Raw genomic sequence first — 17,585 nt, forward strand, 5'->3', positions numbered from 1 at the left:
TGTTCGGGACCGGCCGTAACCGGTTATTGCCCGGCCCGGGACCCATTTTTGGCCACCTCTAGGTCATTGTAATACACTTTAAAAATACATTTTAATATAATTAAAATTATATTGTCTTAAAAAAAATACGTTATAATATTATTTAAAAATGCATTTATTTATAAATTTTTTTGAATTTTGGGGCCGGTCCGGTCCATAACCGGTCCTGGTCCCACAAAACTGCCAAAAACCCCAACCGGTTCCGGTTTTCGGACAGGACAGATTTGGCCATCACTACTTTGATCAAAAAAATATTCATCACGTATGCAACTGTTTACAACCTTAACTAGTCCCTAACCCAAAATATGTAAAACTGACTTGCAACAATTTAACCTTCTCTTAAGGGCCTGATCAACTTTAACCGGTCTATTGACCAATGAAAAAGACAATGAGTCAATTTTTTTTTTTAAAAGGTGTCTGAAACCAACCATTTATAAGTTCTACAAATTCAAAATGTAACCAACTCTGATGAAGACCCAAAACTTAGCTGCCTTCCATATCAAACTCTACTGAAAATAAAAGAAATGGGACCGATTCCTCCTGAACCAAACAGCCCCTTGGTAACAATCCCATATGATATTTTAAAAAATTAATTGCTGAAAATGGGCTTCAACACACTGTTCTCTTCTTCATATTCACATACACCGTTTCTTTTCTTTCCTCCAACTCACAACAAACACTTAATGCTACCAATTATACGCTTGTATTGATGCTCGCAGGTTTCGGTTTCTTTTTCCATCCATTCGTGCCTGCCTGCTATGGAATATGCACACCACAATCGATGAAGACAACAACATGATGTTCTTCGATGAAGAGCAAATTGGTTACAGTGTCCAATTAGTTAACAGTCTAAAAATCAAACGAACTCACACACAGGTAGAGTCTTGGACTTGTAGAAATCTCTAAACCATATACTCTCATGTACATGCAACAAACAAGACTGAAGTCGACTTAAAATTCAGTGTCGAAGCAAGCTACCATGATTTTCGAGACCATAGCCCGAGCGAAAGGAATATAGCTCATGCTATACCTGTTTCATCAATTGGGAAAAAAAAACCGGAACACATTAGATTCCTGCAAAGAACGTGTCTATTGATATAAAATCGAAAAGTAATCGGTTTTTCCATTTGCTCCGAGGAACCTCAAGCATCCATGGCACTCGACCACTGAAGACCATCTATGTCGTTTTGTTCGAGTGTTTAAGGACCCATATGAATCTACTGTTTATGAACACCTATATCATGATCAAGTTAATTAAGTTTCTGATTGTTTCAACTGTTTTAATTATGTTCTGATGTTGAAACTCTATGCTTTTATTGAATATCAGATGTATATTACATGTATACTACATTAAGTTTTTTTGTGTCTATATGTATATATACAAGTTAACATCCTCATATATGTAACATTTCATGTTCATGTATGTTTAACTTATGTTAACATTTCCATGTTAACATGTCAACTTATGTGAAATTCCGGTGACAAAGTGGTTCAGATGGAAAAACAAATCGTACACGATCCTGATTTTATATATGTATGTATGTGTGTGTACATACTTTTATTTATTATCGCTCTGTCCTAGTAAGTCATCTCACTCTCCTACCTTTACTTTAAAGTAGGGACATTTCCAACCCTCAACCCCTTTCTGTCGACATTAAAACATGAGGACTATGAACCGCTATATTTTCTGCTTGTCCACTGCGATATCAAATCATGGTCTTGACCACCATTCCAGTTTAGAATCGCGATAACTGCTTAGCAGCTAAGTTTTCTTTAAAGACGTAAAGATCATGGGATTTTGGTATCTGCTACTGAAATGCCGTCTTTTTTTGGAAAAATGTCCAAATCTTGAGATCATGGTATGGATACAGAGACGGCAAAGAAGAACATAATGGGGTTCAGCACATTATTAGGGGAAATCAACCAGAGATTTAAGGTTCTCTTTAGCTTTTTTAAGATGATGTTATATACCAAAAAGTTATGGAGACTGCTTCAGTTTGCAGTTGATTGGATATAGCAAACTGCTAGAATGGCTTTCAACAATCAGGAGACACCTTTTGCACATGTTTTAACATGATTGTAATAAAAGTTTGAATCATATACCATCTAATAGTTCGAAAATTGCTGTAGAGAATGATAACTAATCAGCCATAACTCAATAAAGATGTAGTTCTTTAATCTATAAGTCATACACCTTGCCTTAAAAAATGCGCAAAATGCATCAAAATTTGGTTTAGTTCCTATGCACTGAATCGGATAATTTCTTTCTCAATCGATCCAACATAATTTCAAATTTTCCTATATGTACCCATTTTGACCACTAACCTGCTGATTTTGTAATGTTCGGTGACATGGATACCCGTTTACGCAAGGTTTACGAAATGTTTAAAAAAGGGTCACAGTGAAGTAGATAATAAACTTGAAATCCACGTCATTTAAGGTTACAAGATCAGCAGGTTATCAGTGAAAATGGGTAAAAAATAACTTTTTTGAAACTGTCACATTGATCGAGAAAAACAAATTCTTTGTTACACTGATGAGAAATAAAGCAAACTTCGTTCCATCTTAATGCATTTTGCCCTAAAAGAATCTCTTCGCAGAAAACCTCTCTTTTTGCCTCCCTCCTGTCTCTTAATTAAATCTTGATTTTTTCCTTTCTAAAACACCGTAGTCAAATTCTAAAGTAACCATAAACCTAACTTCGAGAAAATCAGATTATAAAATAGTTACACCAGTAACAGGAGTAAGATTTATGACATACCAAATGAGAGCCCCAAACTCTAAGATGATGGCCAGCAGTGTCAATAGCTTGTTATGAACCTGCTTGTTGCCATCAAGGGAAGATGGAATGAGAGAGGAGTCACTTTTAAAGAAGAACAAAAATGGTTGGATTTACCTGTTTAAGGGCAAAAAGGAAGGCTGACTTACATAGAGAGCACATAACAAAGCAAGTAAAATGCTTGCAATATATAATGCAGTTGCATAAATTCGAACAGGATCAAGCATCATATTCACTTGCCGCTTAGGGCCTATCAAGAATCCTGTGCTGCCATACAAAAGAAAATCTTAGCATATATAAACATAATACATGTAGAATGAGGAAGGTATTAGTAATGCAAACTTGTTTTTGCATCAAAAACATTTAAGATGAAACAAAGGCCTGGATTATCATGTATTTATATTTAGATGAATTAAAAGATAGCATATCAACTTAGTTGAATAAAACAGCATAAACTAGACACGTAAGCTCAAAATCAAATTCATTAATTCAGCTGATTGTACATACGCAACTTAATAATTACACACTTGCACAATACTCTGTTATCTCTAGAATGTTTATGTAATTGATCAAAAAGTAATCGCAAAGAAATAATATGTTTCTTTGAATATATAACTTGCATCGACTATTATCTCTTCTAATTACATAGCATAAGCAAACTAACGAGTTTTCCTTTAGAATATGTCTTGATCAGCCTTTCAGATGCTACTGAGAGATCTTAATAAAAAAATTCATTCTATAATCAAGTTTGACCACTGAAAAGAGTGGAGCAGGCATAACGTGGTCTCTAACTAATAATTATAGCAACACCTACATAAAAAATCAATTTAAAGAAAAGAGGGGCATATTCCATAATGGTCATACATCAGACCAGAACTTTTGTACCAACCCTAAAGACTGAGCTCAGGATTTGCTAAGACAAACACATATCTTCGACATTTTCAGCATGAAATTGCATAAAATAAGAAAGAATGTTAAGTGCAACTGGTCATATTCCCAGTTCTAGAAGCAACCTTTCATTCAGTTTTTCAGGAATGCTGCCTATAAGCAGTGCATAGGGCCATATGCACTTGGCATAGTTCAGATAATATCTAGGAGCATCAACATGGGAGTTCAGTGAGACAGAGTCGACTTGAGAAAAATTTAATTGGGATATAACTGTAAGCACCAAGTATGGAAGATGAGGGGAAACAATCCACCATAGTCATCTTGTATTACTAAAAACATCACTGTGAGGAGTCAACTATTTTGTAAAAACTAGCAACCAGTTAGAGAAGAGAAATGGAGATCAATGTACACAATGATGAGAAAAACAGAGGCAGCATGATATTAATTGAAATAATGGCAAGATAAATAATTGGAAGGCTATGAAAGTCCTCTAAATATAGTGCATATTATTTCAAGACAAACCTTCCAAGTGAAAGCAAATTTCCAAAGGTGAATGCTATGCCAAACTTGATTGGATTGAAGAAGACTAGCATTGACTGCGAAGAATGGATTTTATCATGCAAGTTAGCCAGAGTCGTTTATGAAATAATCGGATTTTACTCCAGATTACATATAATTCCAAGAAAGGCATCTCTACAGATAATGAATACTTCTTTCTTACAAGAAAACCAATTCAAGTTACAAGCATTAACTTTAATAATACTACAAGAAGAATATCATCTAGAAAGCAAAACAGATGGTCAAACTTCGAAGCTATAACGTCAATGTATAAATTTAACAATTTACATTTTCATTGTGCTCCCACATGGCTAGTTTCAGAGTAACCTATAACTTAGAATATTCCCCTATATACAAATGACCGCACCCTAAATTTTTATCGAGGTTCTCAATAATAGAAGAATTGTACCGTAATGACTAATAAATGATTCGCAACACACAAGAAAGCAATAATAAGCCCCGTGGCTGTGAGATAGTTTACCCTCGCACCAGTCTCATGTACCATCTTGGGTCTTCAGGGTAACCCTCATCCCGTTCGACCCTCAACAAAAATAAGGTTTGTCCCTATTGGGGATCATTGGAGCTAGTGCAACCCAGTTATTAAGATATGAAGGCCTACTTCCATTGAAAGGATCTAACTGACTAAGTCCTGAACATATACTTGAGGCTCCACGTCTTTCCTTTGAAACTAGAGATGGATTAAAAACTATAAAACTACAATCTGCAATGATCACGATGCCATAAATATGAAATATATCTTGTCAACCATGTGTTGGCCCAACGAAAACCAATTAGGGTATGTTTATGGTCATGCAAATATCTCAACAAATAAGCCTTTTCTAAGTTCCCTCCTACATCACAAAACGTAAAGATTGATCCATGTATGCATCCTCCTCAAGAGAAAGATTTAGAAATGTTCCTTTTTTTCAATTTCATGTTGATGAAAGGCTTGAAAAATAGCAGCCAAAGTAATCATAATGACACAGTACCTATCAGTTTCATATTACCGTTTACCAATTCAGCTAGAAGTCTCGTTATAATCATGAAATGTGTGAGAGTAACCCTCACCCGCTAATATCACTTTCAGCCTGGCAAACAAACCATGAGGATTGAGCTTCAAGGTCTATACAACGAATTAAACCCCCGCAGAATCTTTCCAAAGAGAAAGATAAAAGTTATCCAGGTCCTATTTGATTTTAGAACAATAATTTCCTCATGTATGGCATGAATGGATCACAAGCATTAGGAGAAATATGATAATTAGTGAAAGTTAATAACTAGAAGACAAAGAACAAGAAATATCATGAGAAATGAGATAAACAAGTTGCTGGATAGGCTTAACAATCTGAGTAAGCATTTTAGCTTGTTGAGCAATGAGAATTCAAAATATCAAAGTAAAAGGGTCAGGGGATAACATATTTAGGGTGGGGCTAAAGGCTAATTAAAGAAGTGTGGGAATATGTATAGGAATGTATTTCCATAGCGTGTAGTTGAAGACAAGCAGTAAATGCAGTCACCATATGTGGAGGGTCAAAAGATACAGCAAAAAGGGCATTACCTGTGACGACGTCATGAATATCAAAATAGAGACAATAGAACTAAGACATTGGGATAATGGACTCTATCATATTGAAAATGAAGAAAGAAACTTTACTTGATAAGTTCCACATTAGTAGAGACAAAATACAGCCTAAGACTATGACTATGAAATAAGTACCTTTTTGAGGCCTATAGTTCCTAGGAAAAACCAGAACCATTCGCCCTAGTATCATGTTTCATCAAAAAAACCATATTCATAAAATGTGCAACAAAAACTTAGGGGTCAACATGGAAGAGGAAGTTGTAGATATAAGACATGACAAGGACAAGATAATTCATGTATTATATGAAACATGAAATAATAAACCTAGTTAAACATTCCTAGGCCTACTCATGTCAATGAACAACCATAAAAATACTCTTAAGACCTACTCACTCCTAGATGAGTGAGAGACAAGAATGTCTTTACCCATTTATTCATACAACCAAACATAAAGCAACTAAAATGACAAATTTCATGAGTCAAACTGATGTATACACATGTGTGTAATCTATGGGGCTACTATTAACTGTCAAGCTCTAGGGTCCAACCTACACAATGTCAAGGTTCAGGAGAAAAACATAATGTCATCTAGTTGCAGGGGCCAATCCCCAAGAATCAAAACAAATATTTATCGAATTACAAAGAGTAAACTACCACATTTAATGAACAACAGTTGCTTCTTTGCTTTATCTATCCAACTCAACATAACCAACTTATAAAAAATGAATCTGAACAGAATGTCAACCTCGCCAAGAATATTCTACCAGCAACTCCAACAAGCTTCCAAGTCACCACAAGCAAATGAAGTTCACGAAATAATGAGACAAGCATTAAATCCTTGGAAATACATGAAACCAGCAAAAAAGACAACCTTTATCGATCAGCCCAAGTCTAGAGGCAAGAGAGAACCAGAAAGCCTTAAAACAATTTACCTAGTAAAGTGTCACGTCACCACAGCAGGTGCAATCAAGACCTCCAAAGTAATAGAAGGCCCAATCAGGGACCCGACACGAAAACTGATGCAAGGAGGGATAAGACCATGATTTAGGGTTTGCAGAAGCCAGAAGGCCCATAAACCAGTGGACAAAGATCAGAAGAAAGACCCACGCACATTTGCATGTGTGACATGCAAATGGTAGCTAACAGCAGGGCTGCAGCCTGCACAGGCTGTTTGTCTGGTCAAAGACTATAGCAAGAGCCTAGGATCTACTACCATGAAAGGGATTGGTATTACAGGCATGAATGTATTATTGAGGCATGCGCATACATGGTCTACAACTGGATCAATGAGCTCAAACAGGAAACATTTGCAGATTGTAATTGTTCACAATGAATTAAATGTAGCCACCCGGGTTACCGGTAGATCCTAACCCCTTGCAAACAGTTCGGATCATTTTGATAATAATAAGTTTGATCTGTACAGCAATGTGTTGAACTACTTCAACAAGTCTGCACGTAAGATATCCTGCTCGAACTCCGTCTTAAATAACATCGAATTGAACCACCATCTTTTCATCTACAATCGAGCATAAGCCCTCTTCTACTTGCTTTTCTCCCATATGTCAAGGGTTTAAGCCTCACCAAAGGTGAGGAGTGTGTGTGTGTGTGAGTTTTCCATACATAAATATATACTTTAAAGAAGAATTAAATGTAACTGGATGCAAATTCCAACATCCAGATGCTAGTTTTTTTTCTAGAAAGACCCCATAAACAACATCCAAACAGGTTAAATTTCTGTTTTCTGCACATTGACACCCCATAGTAATTCACTGGTCTCCCCTAGTAAACCACATACAAATAATAGTTAGCTAGTAATGCAGGCTGTTTTCTAACATTTAATGTCTATGGCTAAAAATACTGAAATTCAATCACGATGGTCTATCTACAACCATCCCCTCCTGTTAATACCGCTATTCATTCCATTTACACTGAAGTATCAAACTCGGTGTTTGCATGTTAGATGGCGTTTAGTTGATCATACATATATATCATGCCAGTTATGATCCAAAGCCAAGTGAAATAAATGGGAGGATAAGAAGAAACCAATTTATTCAACAGCAAAAAGTTAAATATAGAATTCAAAAGAAAAAGAAAGCCAGCTGATACCATAATAATTATGTAACATTCGCTTCAAACTTACCATAAGTGTACAGGTCAAACCAGCAACCAAGCATATGGCAAAACCGTAAAGTCTCTGTTCAGAAAGAGAGAGATAGAAAACAGGTCAATATTTAATGAACATGGGTGGTGCAATTCAAAAGGTTATAGTACACATTATACAAGGTATAACTAGAACAGAACCTACTAAAAATGCAACAAATATAAGACTGGAAACAACTGCAGGTTTCATTTCCGTACATTTTGACTGAACTGTTCCAGTAAAAAAGTGTCAGTCTTAAAATAATCATCCAATTCACCAGAATCTAAGAAAACCACATACAAGATTTGCAAATTTGCAACATATGTAATAACCCAACATGCTAATTGTGGATAATTTTATGTCCAATAACCATTTGAAAGACTCAATGTTCAAAATCAACCAAGTAGATGAAACATGCAAGTATCTTAGTATAGAAACTCATCTCTCTGCAAATAGGTCCTTAGCTGATAATTGCCCAGTCTTGATGTCAAAAATTCAAATAACTGTGGCACCAAGCTCAACCAAATAAAAGGATCCTAGATGCTCCACTGCTAGTAGCAAAGTTTCAAAATCTCATCATTGTTCATTTGACACCCCTCACCACTTCCTCCATCACGGCCCTGGCCAGGGTGCAGGCATGCACATGGTTGTATCACACCCAAGGCTACTCTTTACTCCACTTTTATTTCAACAAGGATTAATACCTCTACTATATTAGGCCTGGCAATTTCCATGTTCTTGGCAATGTCGCCAAACATGAATTGTAAAGAATCCCAGAAATTTAAGGTACCTAACTTGATCTTGATAGCGGCTGAATCCTTCTTGATCCAAGTTTAACACCCTCTCATTCTCCAAATGAAGGACTATAAAATGTGGATATCACTTGAGTGTCTTGACATTCCATCTCTTTCCTAGCAAGCACAAGGTCTATCTGACTAGAGTTTTGACCATTACTAAATGTTACCAGGTGAGACTTGTTTCCTAAAGCAAGTGTTACAACCAACAAATCATAAAAATTTAGAGATCTCTTCTCCTTTGTACTTATCTTCATACCTCAAACCCCATGAATTTTTTCAACGCCTTCACTATATTGCGGCAAATTTAACGAACGACAGTGAAATATGTAACCAATACAAGCAGCCACCACAGATCTAGATTTTCAAAGAGCCAAATTACTCCATGTAGCATTTTCCGATCTTAGATTTCCAAATTTGATTTCTTCGAATCTCTAATTCTAGAAATTGGCAATGCAAATGCATAGGAAACGAAGAATGGTTAATCTGAGTAGCAAACAAATACTTATTCAGATCTTAGAAAGTAAAAGAAGTGAACCTGTTTGGTGGACAAAGTACAGTTACGATTGAAGTCATCCATGAACGCAAAAGAAGATTCTTCGTCGACACGTCGTTGATCATCTTCGACTTCGATTCCGACGAGCATCCTCACCTTCTCCATGGCCTGGCTCATTTTATCCATTTTGATTTTATTTGATTTGATTTGCCCTCTTTTCCTTTTCTTGTTCTGCTGGACACTGCTACTACTCCGATACCCCCACCTCGTTTGGTATTGCAACAAGAGGTGGTTTAAGGTGGTGACTGGGATTGCTTATTTAAAAACTAACAATATGTTTTTTTATAAATGCTTATTTGGAGTAAATTATACGAGATAACTCGCGATTTATTCGAGATCGATTCGGTATAGGCTTGACCCGAATTCAACTCGACATATTAACAGGTCGAGTCAAACTATCCAATACTCGACTCGAAAAACTCGTGAGATACTTGATTTTTTATATATAGTTAGTTTTAAATAAAATCAGTTTTATAATATAATATGTATAATACAATGTTATAAAAGTGTCTTATATTTTTAAATATTTAAATAATATTGTGCACTTTTAATTATAAAAACTATATCAATAATTTTTTTATTAAAATCATAATTAAAAAAGACAAAAAAAATTATAGAAGTGTTGGTGAAGTGTCCCACATTGGAAGAGAGATAATAAAAAAAGATGGAGAGTTGTTATAAAAAGAGAGGGACGTAAATAAAGTTTGTAACATTGTTTTTTTATGATAAAGTTTGAGGTGCATCCTTTTAGTTTTTTAAAATTTAAAAGAACACATTTAAGTTTTATAATTTACAAGGGAGAGACTTTAAAATTTCATAAATTTCGATGGGTGAGCTTGATTCGAGTTCGAGCTTGGTTCGAGCTTCAAATGAGTTCGAGCTTGAGTTTAAAAAATTGCAATCAAATTCGAGTCAAGTTTAGTTTTTAACTACTTGCGAGTTTTTGAGTCGAGTTCGAGCTTGAGAAATGGCTATCGAGTCGAGTATACTGATACTCGAGCTCAACTCGCATCATTTACACCCCTAGTAATTGAAGTTTTATAAAAAGTGTTTGCGGTACCATACCGGATAAGTTGATAAAATAGATGAGATACCCTTTTCTTTTCTCATCCAAACACTAAAACACTTTATTGTCGGTACCACACTGGAATAAGTTAATAAATTAGAAGTTACCGATGCCAAACCGGTCATTTCCTTTTCTTTTTCTATCCAAACACTAAAAACTTTTTATTATCGGTACCACATCGAAATAAGTTAATAAACACTTTAAATAAGCAATCTTAAAACACCCCTAAACCCTAAATCCTAAATCCAAACACTAAAAACTCCTTCTTCTTTAATATAAAGAAGACGTCCGTAGCTTTCCCCCTTTTTATAAAAAAAAATTATGTTATCAAAAAAGATAAAATTATAAACCAAATATAATGTAAAATGCATGAAAATGTAATAAAAATAATAAATCGCAACACATTTGATGATACCAAAGATTAATAGGATATAGAGTGAACCTGCGAATGAACCTCATTAAAAAAACCGTTCTACTTTAGAATGAAGTTGTAACACTTCAAAATCTGGGAAAAAACGAGTTTTTAAAATTTTTTGTAACACGACATTTAAATGATAAATTCCTTTCTATAGATCAATATTTGATTACCTATCATGACAATATAAGATTTAACATTAATAAATAATACTCCAAACCTTACACAAAGTTTAGATCAGGGATGGGTGTTACTAAAGCCTAACAACGGTCATTGTCTCTAATATACAGAAGATGTCCTCGATAGCTAATTCCTTTTTCTACCTGTAACTGGCACTCATCTTATCACATTGTCGCTAGGACCATTCTCCAACAATGATCTAATGAACATGCTGACAAATAAAAAGGATTAGGCCTAAAGCCTAGTAGTTCAATCAATTTTCAACATAATTATAAGATGGTAAAACTGAAAGACTATTTATTTAAATCAACAATCCAAAATGAAACGTCTTTACAGTAAAAGAAACATCTTTCCAAAACACACCATTTTGTGATGAAAACTCACTAATCTGAACACCCAATTAACATGATGCCAAAATCAATACTCACACAATGCATGAGTAAAACTTGATATTTAAATGATGATCCTAGTTCAACATCAAATCAAGATCAATAGATGAATAGATTGAAGATTGCTAGATGAAAAAACAGATATGTTTTTATTATTGATAGAAAACATAAATTACAAAGAAATCACTCCTCTCTAGCCGACTCTCATAGAAATGTGAATTGTAATCAACAACTAATCTAAGCCCATGACACCTATTTATAGGAGTCATTTACAAGACATAAGCCCAATGCCCATAGTCCAATTACAAAGAGTATTACAATGCAATACAAAGAATGGCTTTATAAAACTTTCATTAACTTGGGGCTATCTAGACCCAACAATCTCCCTTTAAAGTTTTATAAAGGAAGTATCTTTTGAAGCATTCAGATCGCCTCCCCCTCTACTTTCTTTAAAAAACTTTAGTGTTGCTCGGCTTCAAAGAACATTTCAAGCTTCCCCCCCCCCCCAATAAAGCTCTTATTCTTTAGTTTCAACTTTAAAATAAGATCCAGTGTGAATTCAGCACCACTGATTGCACAAAAAACAGCTTTAAATGTAGATAACTCAACATGACCTTGAACCTTAAAATCATTGTCGGCCACAAAGCAAATTGATTCATCCAACCATGGGATAGATAACATGCGAGTTACATAACATACCAAGTGTAGAATCAGTCTAATAACAAGGAATTTTTCTTTGAACCATGAGTTGAATAAGCATCCAGCTTAAGAACTTGTACTGATAAGCTCACAAAGTGGGGTCTTAATAACAGCTTGAACAACCAAAGGAGACACCTTTGACAATAAGATCCAAAGAGAAATATCAGCATTAAGAATATATAGCTTCTTTAATCAGCAAGTCAATCAAGAAAGATAAGTCGATTTTCTTCAAACTTTCAGAAGATTGAACAACCAAAACTCAGATCTAAAAATTCTCAGCCAGATGAGTGATCATCGGCACTGAAAACTCTAAATCACAGACATGCCTTCAGAACAATGATTGTAAACATTCAAACCTCTAATTGATCAGATTATATGAATGATTGAGAACACTCAAAAACTTGATAACTCCAGAACCTCCAGAACAATGATTGCTGGCCTTCAAAATCTCTGATTGATCAAATAAAAAATAGTGATTGAAAGCACTTAACGATTTGGACTCTTGTAGAAAACTTTAGATTAATGATTGCAAAAACTCAAACTTCTGACTAGTCCAATCAAATACAGAATCCAATCACCCAGTTCTGAAAACATTCCAACTCCGGCTTTTCACAACCAACTCTATTGAATGTTGATCAAAAGTTACCGTTTGACTTTCTGATTGATCGAGGATGGAAATATCTCTAGAATTGTTGGCTCAAGATATGGTGAGGATTGAATTGAAGTTCCCTTAAATTGATTCGTGATCGCATCTAACTGATCCTTTTTATGGCCTTTAATTCATCTACTCTTGTACACTAGCTATTCGTTTGACTGAAGATCTCGAAGTGGCATAATTGTGCTCAGAAAAGATTTTTTATTAGCTCAATAGCTTCCTCATATGTCTTATTCATAGTGCACCCTTAGCAGCAGTAGTGATATAATTCTTGTACTGAGGGTTTAAACCACTGAAAAAGGTCTGAATAATCATCTACCCATGGAGTCCTGATGAGGGCACTTTGTCAGCATGTCTTTGTATCTTTCCCAAGCCTCATACAAAGATTCTTAATTCCACTAGGCAAAGTGTGTGATCTTAGCCATCAATTGAGCAGTCCGGCCTAGTGGAGAGAATTTCTAAGAAATGCAGTTACCATTTTAGCCTAAGTATCATTATGTCCGTTTGGTAGATTCTCTTCCGATGTAGGCGCTCTACTTCAAAATAGAAAATGGGAACAATCGGAGTTCAAAAGTATCATCAGGTACCCCCATTCATCTTAAAAGTGTTGCAGACCTTCTCAAATATATGAATGTGCCTATGAGGGTCTCTAGTGGGTGCACCCCCAAACTGGTTTTGTTGGAGCAGTTGTATAGTATCAAATTTGTTTTCAAATTTATTGGTTGCTATGGTAGGTGCTTGTACACCTATGTTGATGTTCACAACAGTCGAATTGGCATAGACCCTCATAGGAACCCGTCGGTGATGGCGGCCGTGGAAGTGGATTGTTCCTTAGTCTTTCATTGTCAATGCAACATAAACAGGTCGTCTTATTCAAAACCCCAATTATGACATCCCTTCTCTCCCACTTCACACCTCGGAACGCGCCGTCTCCTTCCATCTTTCTCAGCTTTCGTGCCTTAGCTTCTTTTTGCAAATGACGTGCGGTCTTTTTGATTTCTAGTTCGTATGGTTCTAAATTCTTCCCCCGATAACTTCTTGACATAAACCACTAAGAACTTAAATGTAGAATAAAGGGATTAGTGACCCAAAATAAAGAGAAAAATAACAAGAAAGAATAAAAAATGAAAAATGAAATATCCAATGTAATAATGGTTATAACTTGGTTTGCTATCAGTGCTAATTAGTTCCCAGGTAATAGCGCCAAAAACTTGATAGGAGGGTTAACATCCCCTAAATCTAACCACAAGTATTAGGTGTCGAATCATGTAATACATACAGTGAGTATGCATATCGAACCAAGGGAACCAAAGACTAAGTATGACGTTCATGTTGGGGGTGGTATCAAACAAAACGATGAAAGAATAGTCCTTAGATTTGGACATCGTGTTCAACAAGAACTCTAAAAGAATGTAAAACTCCCTCTCGTGATGATTCTCCTCATACAGCAGTCTTCGATCTTCAAACCTGATTTGATTCCAAACACTTTGTGGCTCCAAAAGTACTTTCTTAATCTCCCAAAATCGACTTCCAGCAGTCTAGATTGAAATTAGGTGATCTCCCAAAATCGACTTTCAATCGACATACTTTGAAAGACATGTGAGGGGGTTGTGCGGCTTTGCCCGCGACTTGAAGTCGCGGGGAAGGTCGTGCGTGTTGAATAGACACGTGACTTCAAGCTGCTGAAAAGGTGGCGCAACTCATTGTTAGGCCTCTTTATTCCAGTAACAATATCCCACTTTGGCCCCACTTTCCCACATCTTTATTCTGACGCTTGATTCCCTTGTATTTTGCAATAATTCACCACTTTCCTTCGCTTCAGTTGAAGAAACTTGGAAGAAATTGTTAAAAATATGCTTTGTTTGCTTGGAAACTAGTCGAACTTACCCGAATTATGGTATCAAAATAACGCCAAAAAAATGACATTATCATTAACATATATTTGTTTCACAATGTGTTTGTTTTATATGTATTTAGTTCATGATGTGTTCATGCATTTTTTGTTCTCATAAACACGTCAAAAATGTTTACATTGTGAATCAAATACATATGAAACAAACAGATTGTAAAACAAATATATATTAATTACTCCATTAAAGTCTAACTATCAATTGAAAATATCATATGACGTAACATATGATGCATTGGTTTCTAAAAATCTCATGATTTAGAGAGTCTCAAAAGGGTCGAGTAATATATATAATTTATTATCTTTAATTTTAATAAACTTATATAAATAATATATAAAAAGACAATGTAATTGATAGAGATATTTAAAAATTCTAATACAAAATCATAATTTATAAAATTTTATATTTTAAAGTGATTAAAAAACAATCATAATTTTTTTATTAACCTGGATATCCAATCCGCTATGCGAGTCGACTAATCACAGGATGACCACCTGCTTTGCAGATAGACCGGAGTCACCGCATTTGAACCTCCGTGGCCACAAAGGGATTTTTATTCTTCCTTGGATTTGAATTTGGGACCTCCTGATACTTTTGACCTTTGAAGCCAAGCTCAAACCAATGAGACACCATATTTGTGTTACAATCATAAATTTTAATACTTAGAAAAGAAGAGAGACAAGAACTATATTAATATACATGCATATATATATATATATATATATATATATTTATATCTCCACACAATTACCAAATACATACTATTTCGTATACATATTCCTAATCCAATATATATCAAACCTCATAAAAAGCTAGCTTTCCTTTGCAAGTATTCAAAACGACGTTAAAATCAGTTGTTTTTGTGGCAGTTTTGACGCACTTGTCCGGTCTCTTTAACGTCAAGCAACCCCATCTTGACCATGGCTCGTTGGAAATCCATGAAGAACATGGCTTGATTCATAGCATACCCGTTGACGATGGGTCTGGTCCTTGGGTCCGCCATCAAGGTTTGGTCCGACGACAGGACTCCGGCTTGCCTTTGAAGGGCGTTATAGTAACCGTTATCAAACATGTTTCTCGTCATGTCGAAAGGTTGCTCTGCGTTGTCACCCGCATTACAGGTTCTCGCAAGCATTTTCACAAACTGCGAGTCAATGCTCGGGTCCACGTCGTTTTTTGAATCGAAGTTTTTCAGACGGTTCTTGAACGACGAACATCGAGCCACTCCTAGTGTATGTCCACCTGTACGACCAAAATTAGTCGGGTTTAGCTATTAAATCATTTAACTTGATGGCATTTAATTAACCGTCTGAAATATACTCCGTCTGTCCTAAAATAAATAACCATAATAAAAAAGGTACAAAGTTTCATTAACAAAACCACAACTTTATTCTTAATAATAAAGTGACTAAGGGACCGTTTACCAAATACTTATTCGATAAATGTTTACCGGTAAAATTTAACACTATTATTTACTTATCGGGTTAGATTTTGGTCCACAAAAACGACATCGCATGCAACAATTTACCCGGTAAACGCTTATCATGGTAAGAGTCGTCGCCCTCACTTACCGGATAAGACTCTTGGTCTTTGTCTTGTTTTTACTGGGTAAGATTCTTAGGACGAATTCAAATAGAAATAAGGGGTGCAATAATTTACCAGAAAGAGCAACCATTTCTTGAGCATTAAAACCATGTTGCCCAAACATTTTAATGAGTTCACTCGTGTTTAAAGTTGGTGGAGGCAGGTTCCTTGTGTCTTCAATTTTGGATCTTGTCCCATCTTTCCGTCCTTTCGGTATGTCGTAATACGGACCTCTAGCCTGCAACGACGACCGTTTTTATAACTGACATATACAAAATGAAAACGAAATATTGAATAAAACGAGAATATGTCATTACAAAAAAAACCGCCTCACGGGCAGCCATAGCTATGATATCGGCACAAGATACAACGCCAGGACATTGGTTTTCCAACTGTTGTTTAGCATCGTCAATAATCTCGTATCCCCTCAAGCTCAGATTCGCAGGCGAGTCTTTCTCCGCCTTATTGTCGTCGGTAGAATCAAGCAAAATCGAAGCGTCACAACCCTGCATGTAAAAACACGCGTTCTTGATTATCTATAAAGCATAAGTGAGTCAACTCGACCTAGTCAACACGGGGAACAAAAAAAAGTACCTGGATGAAGCAATCATGAAAGTGCATCCTGATAAGGCCAGCAGCAAGAGTTGGATCAGATGTCAAAGCTGATCTGACTGAGTTCTGGATGATGAACTCGGCCATTGGGCAATTCATCATGTAGTAGTTCATGCTGAGGCCGTTGGAACATCTAAACATGATCGCGATCATCGTCACGACGATTGACATCAACGTTGTCATGATGGTCGATAAATAAGGCAATCCTTTTTTCCTGACGGAAAGACGTTAAAACGGCAAAAACCGTCACTAAAAGATTGATTAATTGGAGAAAGGCAAGAATGAGAAGAAACTAAAGAAGGAAGGTGGGCTATGTGGGTGTTAAGATGTGATGGATTCATATGTGATGAAGAAGCATTAAGTGATTGTATGTGTATATATACACACACGATAATGTCACATCATCAATCACTTTTTTATTTCGGAAAAATTATTGTAAACAATTATGATGTTTGTGTATATTTTAAAGATTATATTTTCAAAAGATATATTTAAATATATGTAATTTCGAATATATATATATATATATATATATATATTTATAAATAATAATTAAATGAAATTAGGTATATTTTAAAATTATATCTTTTTTCTAATTGTTGTGGGCTCAAAACTTGCTTCGCTTCTAAGTTGGGACATAAAGGACTCATGGGGTCTCTCTTTACATCTATGCGCATATATATATATATATATATATATATATATATATATATATATATATATATGGGAGCGATCAAAT

General features: G+C 35.4%; 2 protein-coding genes across 2 annotated transcripts; both read right to left on the reverse strand.

The window, feature by feature from the left end:
- Positions 1-724: 724 nt before the first annotated feature.
- On the reverse strand, positions 725-9,558 carry LOC112522045 (vesicle transport protein SFT2B). The gene is made up of 6 exons (XM_025131107.1): positions 9,319-9,558; positions 7,987-8,040; positions 4,229-4,302; positions 2,968-3,085; positions 2,801-2,859; positions 725-1,069 (listed from the first exon to the last, which is right to left on the reverse strand). Exons 1-6 carry the CDS (start codon positions 9,460-9,462, stop codon positions 991-993), a joined length of 528 nt encoding a protein of 175 aa, XP_024986875.1. The 5' UTR covers positions 9,463-9,558; the 3' UTR covers positions 725-990.
- Positions 9,559-15,384: 5,826 nt separating this feature from the next.
- Positions 15,385-17,194, reverse strand: LOC112521846 (peroxidase 47). The gene is made up of 4 exons (XM_025130838.1): positions 16,829-17,194; positions 16,552-16,740; positions 16,310-16,472; positions 15,385-15,892 (listed from the first exon to the last, which is right to left on the reverse strand). Exons 1-4 carry the CDS (start codon positions 17,027-17,029, stop codon positions 15,501-15,503), a joined length of 945 nt encoding a protein of 314 aa, XP_024986606.1. The 5' UTR covers positions 17,030-17,194; the 3' UTR covers positions 15,385-15,500.
- Positions 17,195-17,585: the final 391 nt, after the last annotated feature.

Source organism: Cynara cardunculus (assembly GCF_001531365.2).
Source record: "Cynara cardunculus var. scolymus isolate 2C chromosome LG 11, CcrdV1, whole genome shotgun sequence".
NCBI lineage: Eukaryota > Viridiplantae > Streptophyta > Magnoliopsida > Asterales > Asteraceae > Cynara > Cynara cardunculus.

What these genes read in the sequence shown, in the direction of transcription:
- LOC112522045 (XM_025131107.1), bottom strand. Translation starts at nt 9,462, where the DNA reads ATGGATAAAATGAGCCAGGCCATGGAGAAGGTGAGGATGCTCGTCGGA. An exon ending in GTACTTTGTCCACCAAACAG is followed by an intron (nt 8,041 to 9,318) that starts GTTCACTTCTTT and finishes CTTTCTGAACAG; the next exon opens with AGACTTTACGGTTTTGCCAT. An exon ending in CTTTGTTATGTGCTCTCTAT is followed by an intron (nt 2,860 to 2,967) that starts GTAAGTCAGCCT and finishes GGCAACAAGCAG; the next exon opens with GTTCATAACAAGCTATTGAC.
- LOC112521846 (XM_025130838.1), bottom strand. Translation starts at nt 17,029, where the DNA reads ATGACAACGTTGATGTCAATCGTCGTGACGATGATCGCGATCATGTTT. An exon ending in TTCATGATTGCTTCATCCAG is followed by an intron (nt 16,741 to 16,828) that starts GTACTTTTTTTT and finishes TTTTACATGCAG; the next exon opens with GGTTGTGACGCTTCGATTTT. An exon ending in AGAAATGGTTGCTCTTTCTG is followed by an intron (nt 15,893 to 16,309) that starts GTAAATTATTGC and finishes TTGGTCGTACAG; the next exon opens with GTGGACATACACTAGGAGTG.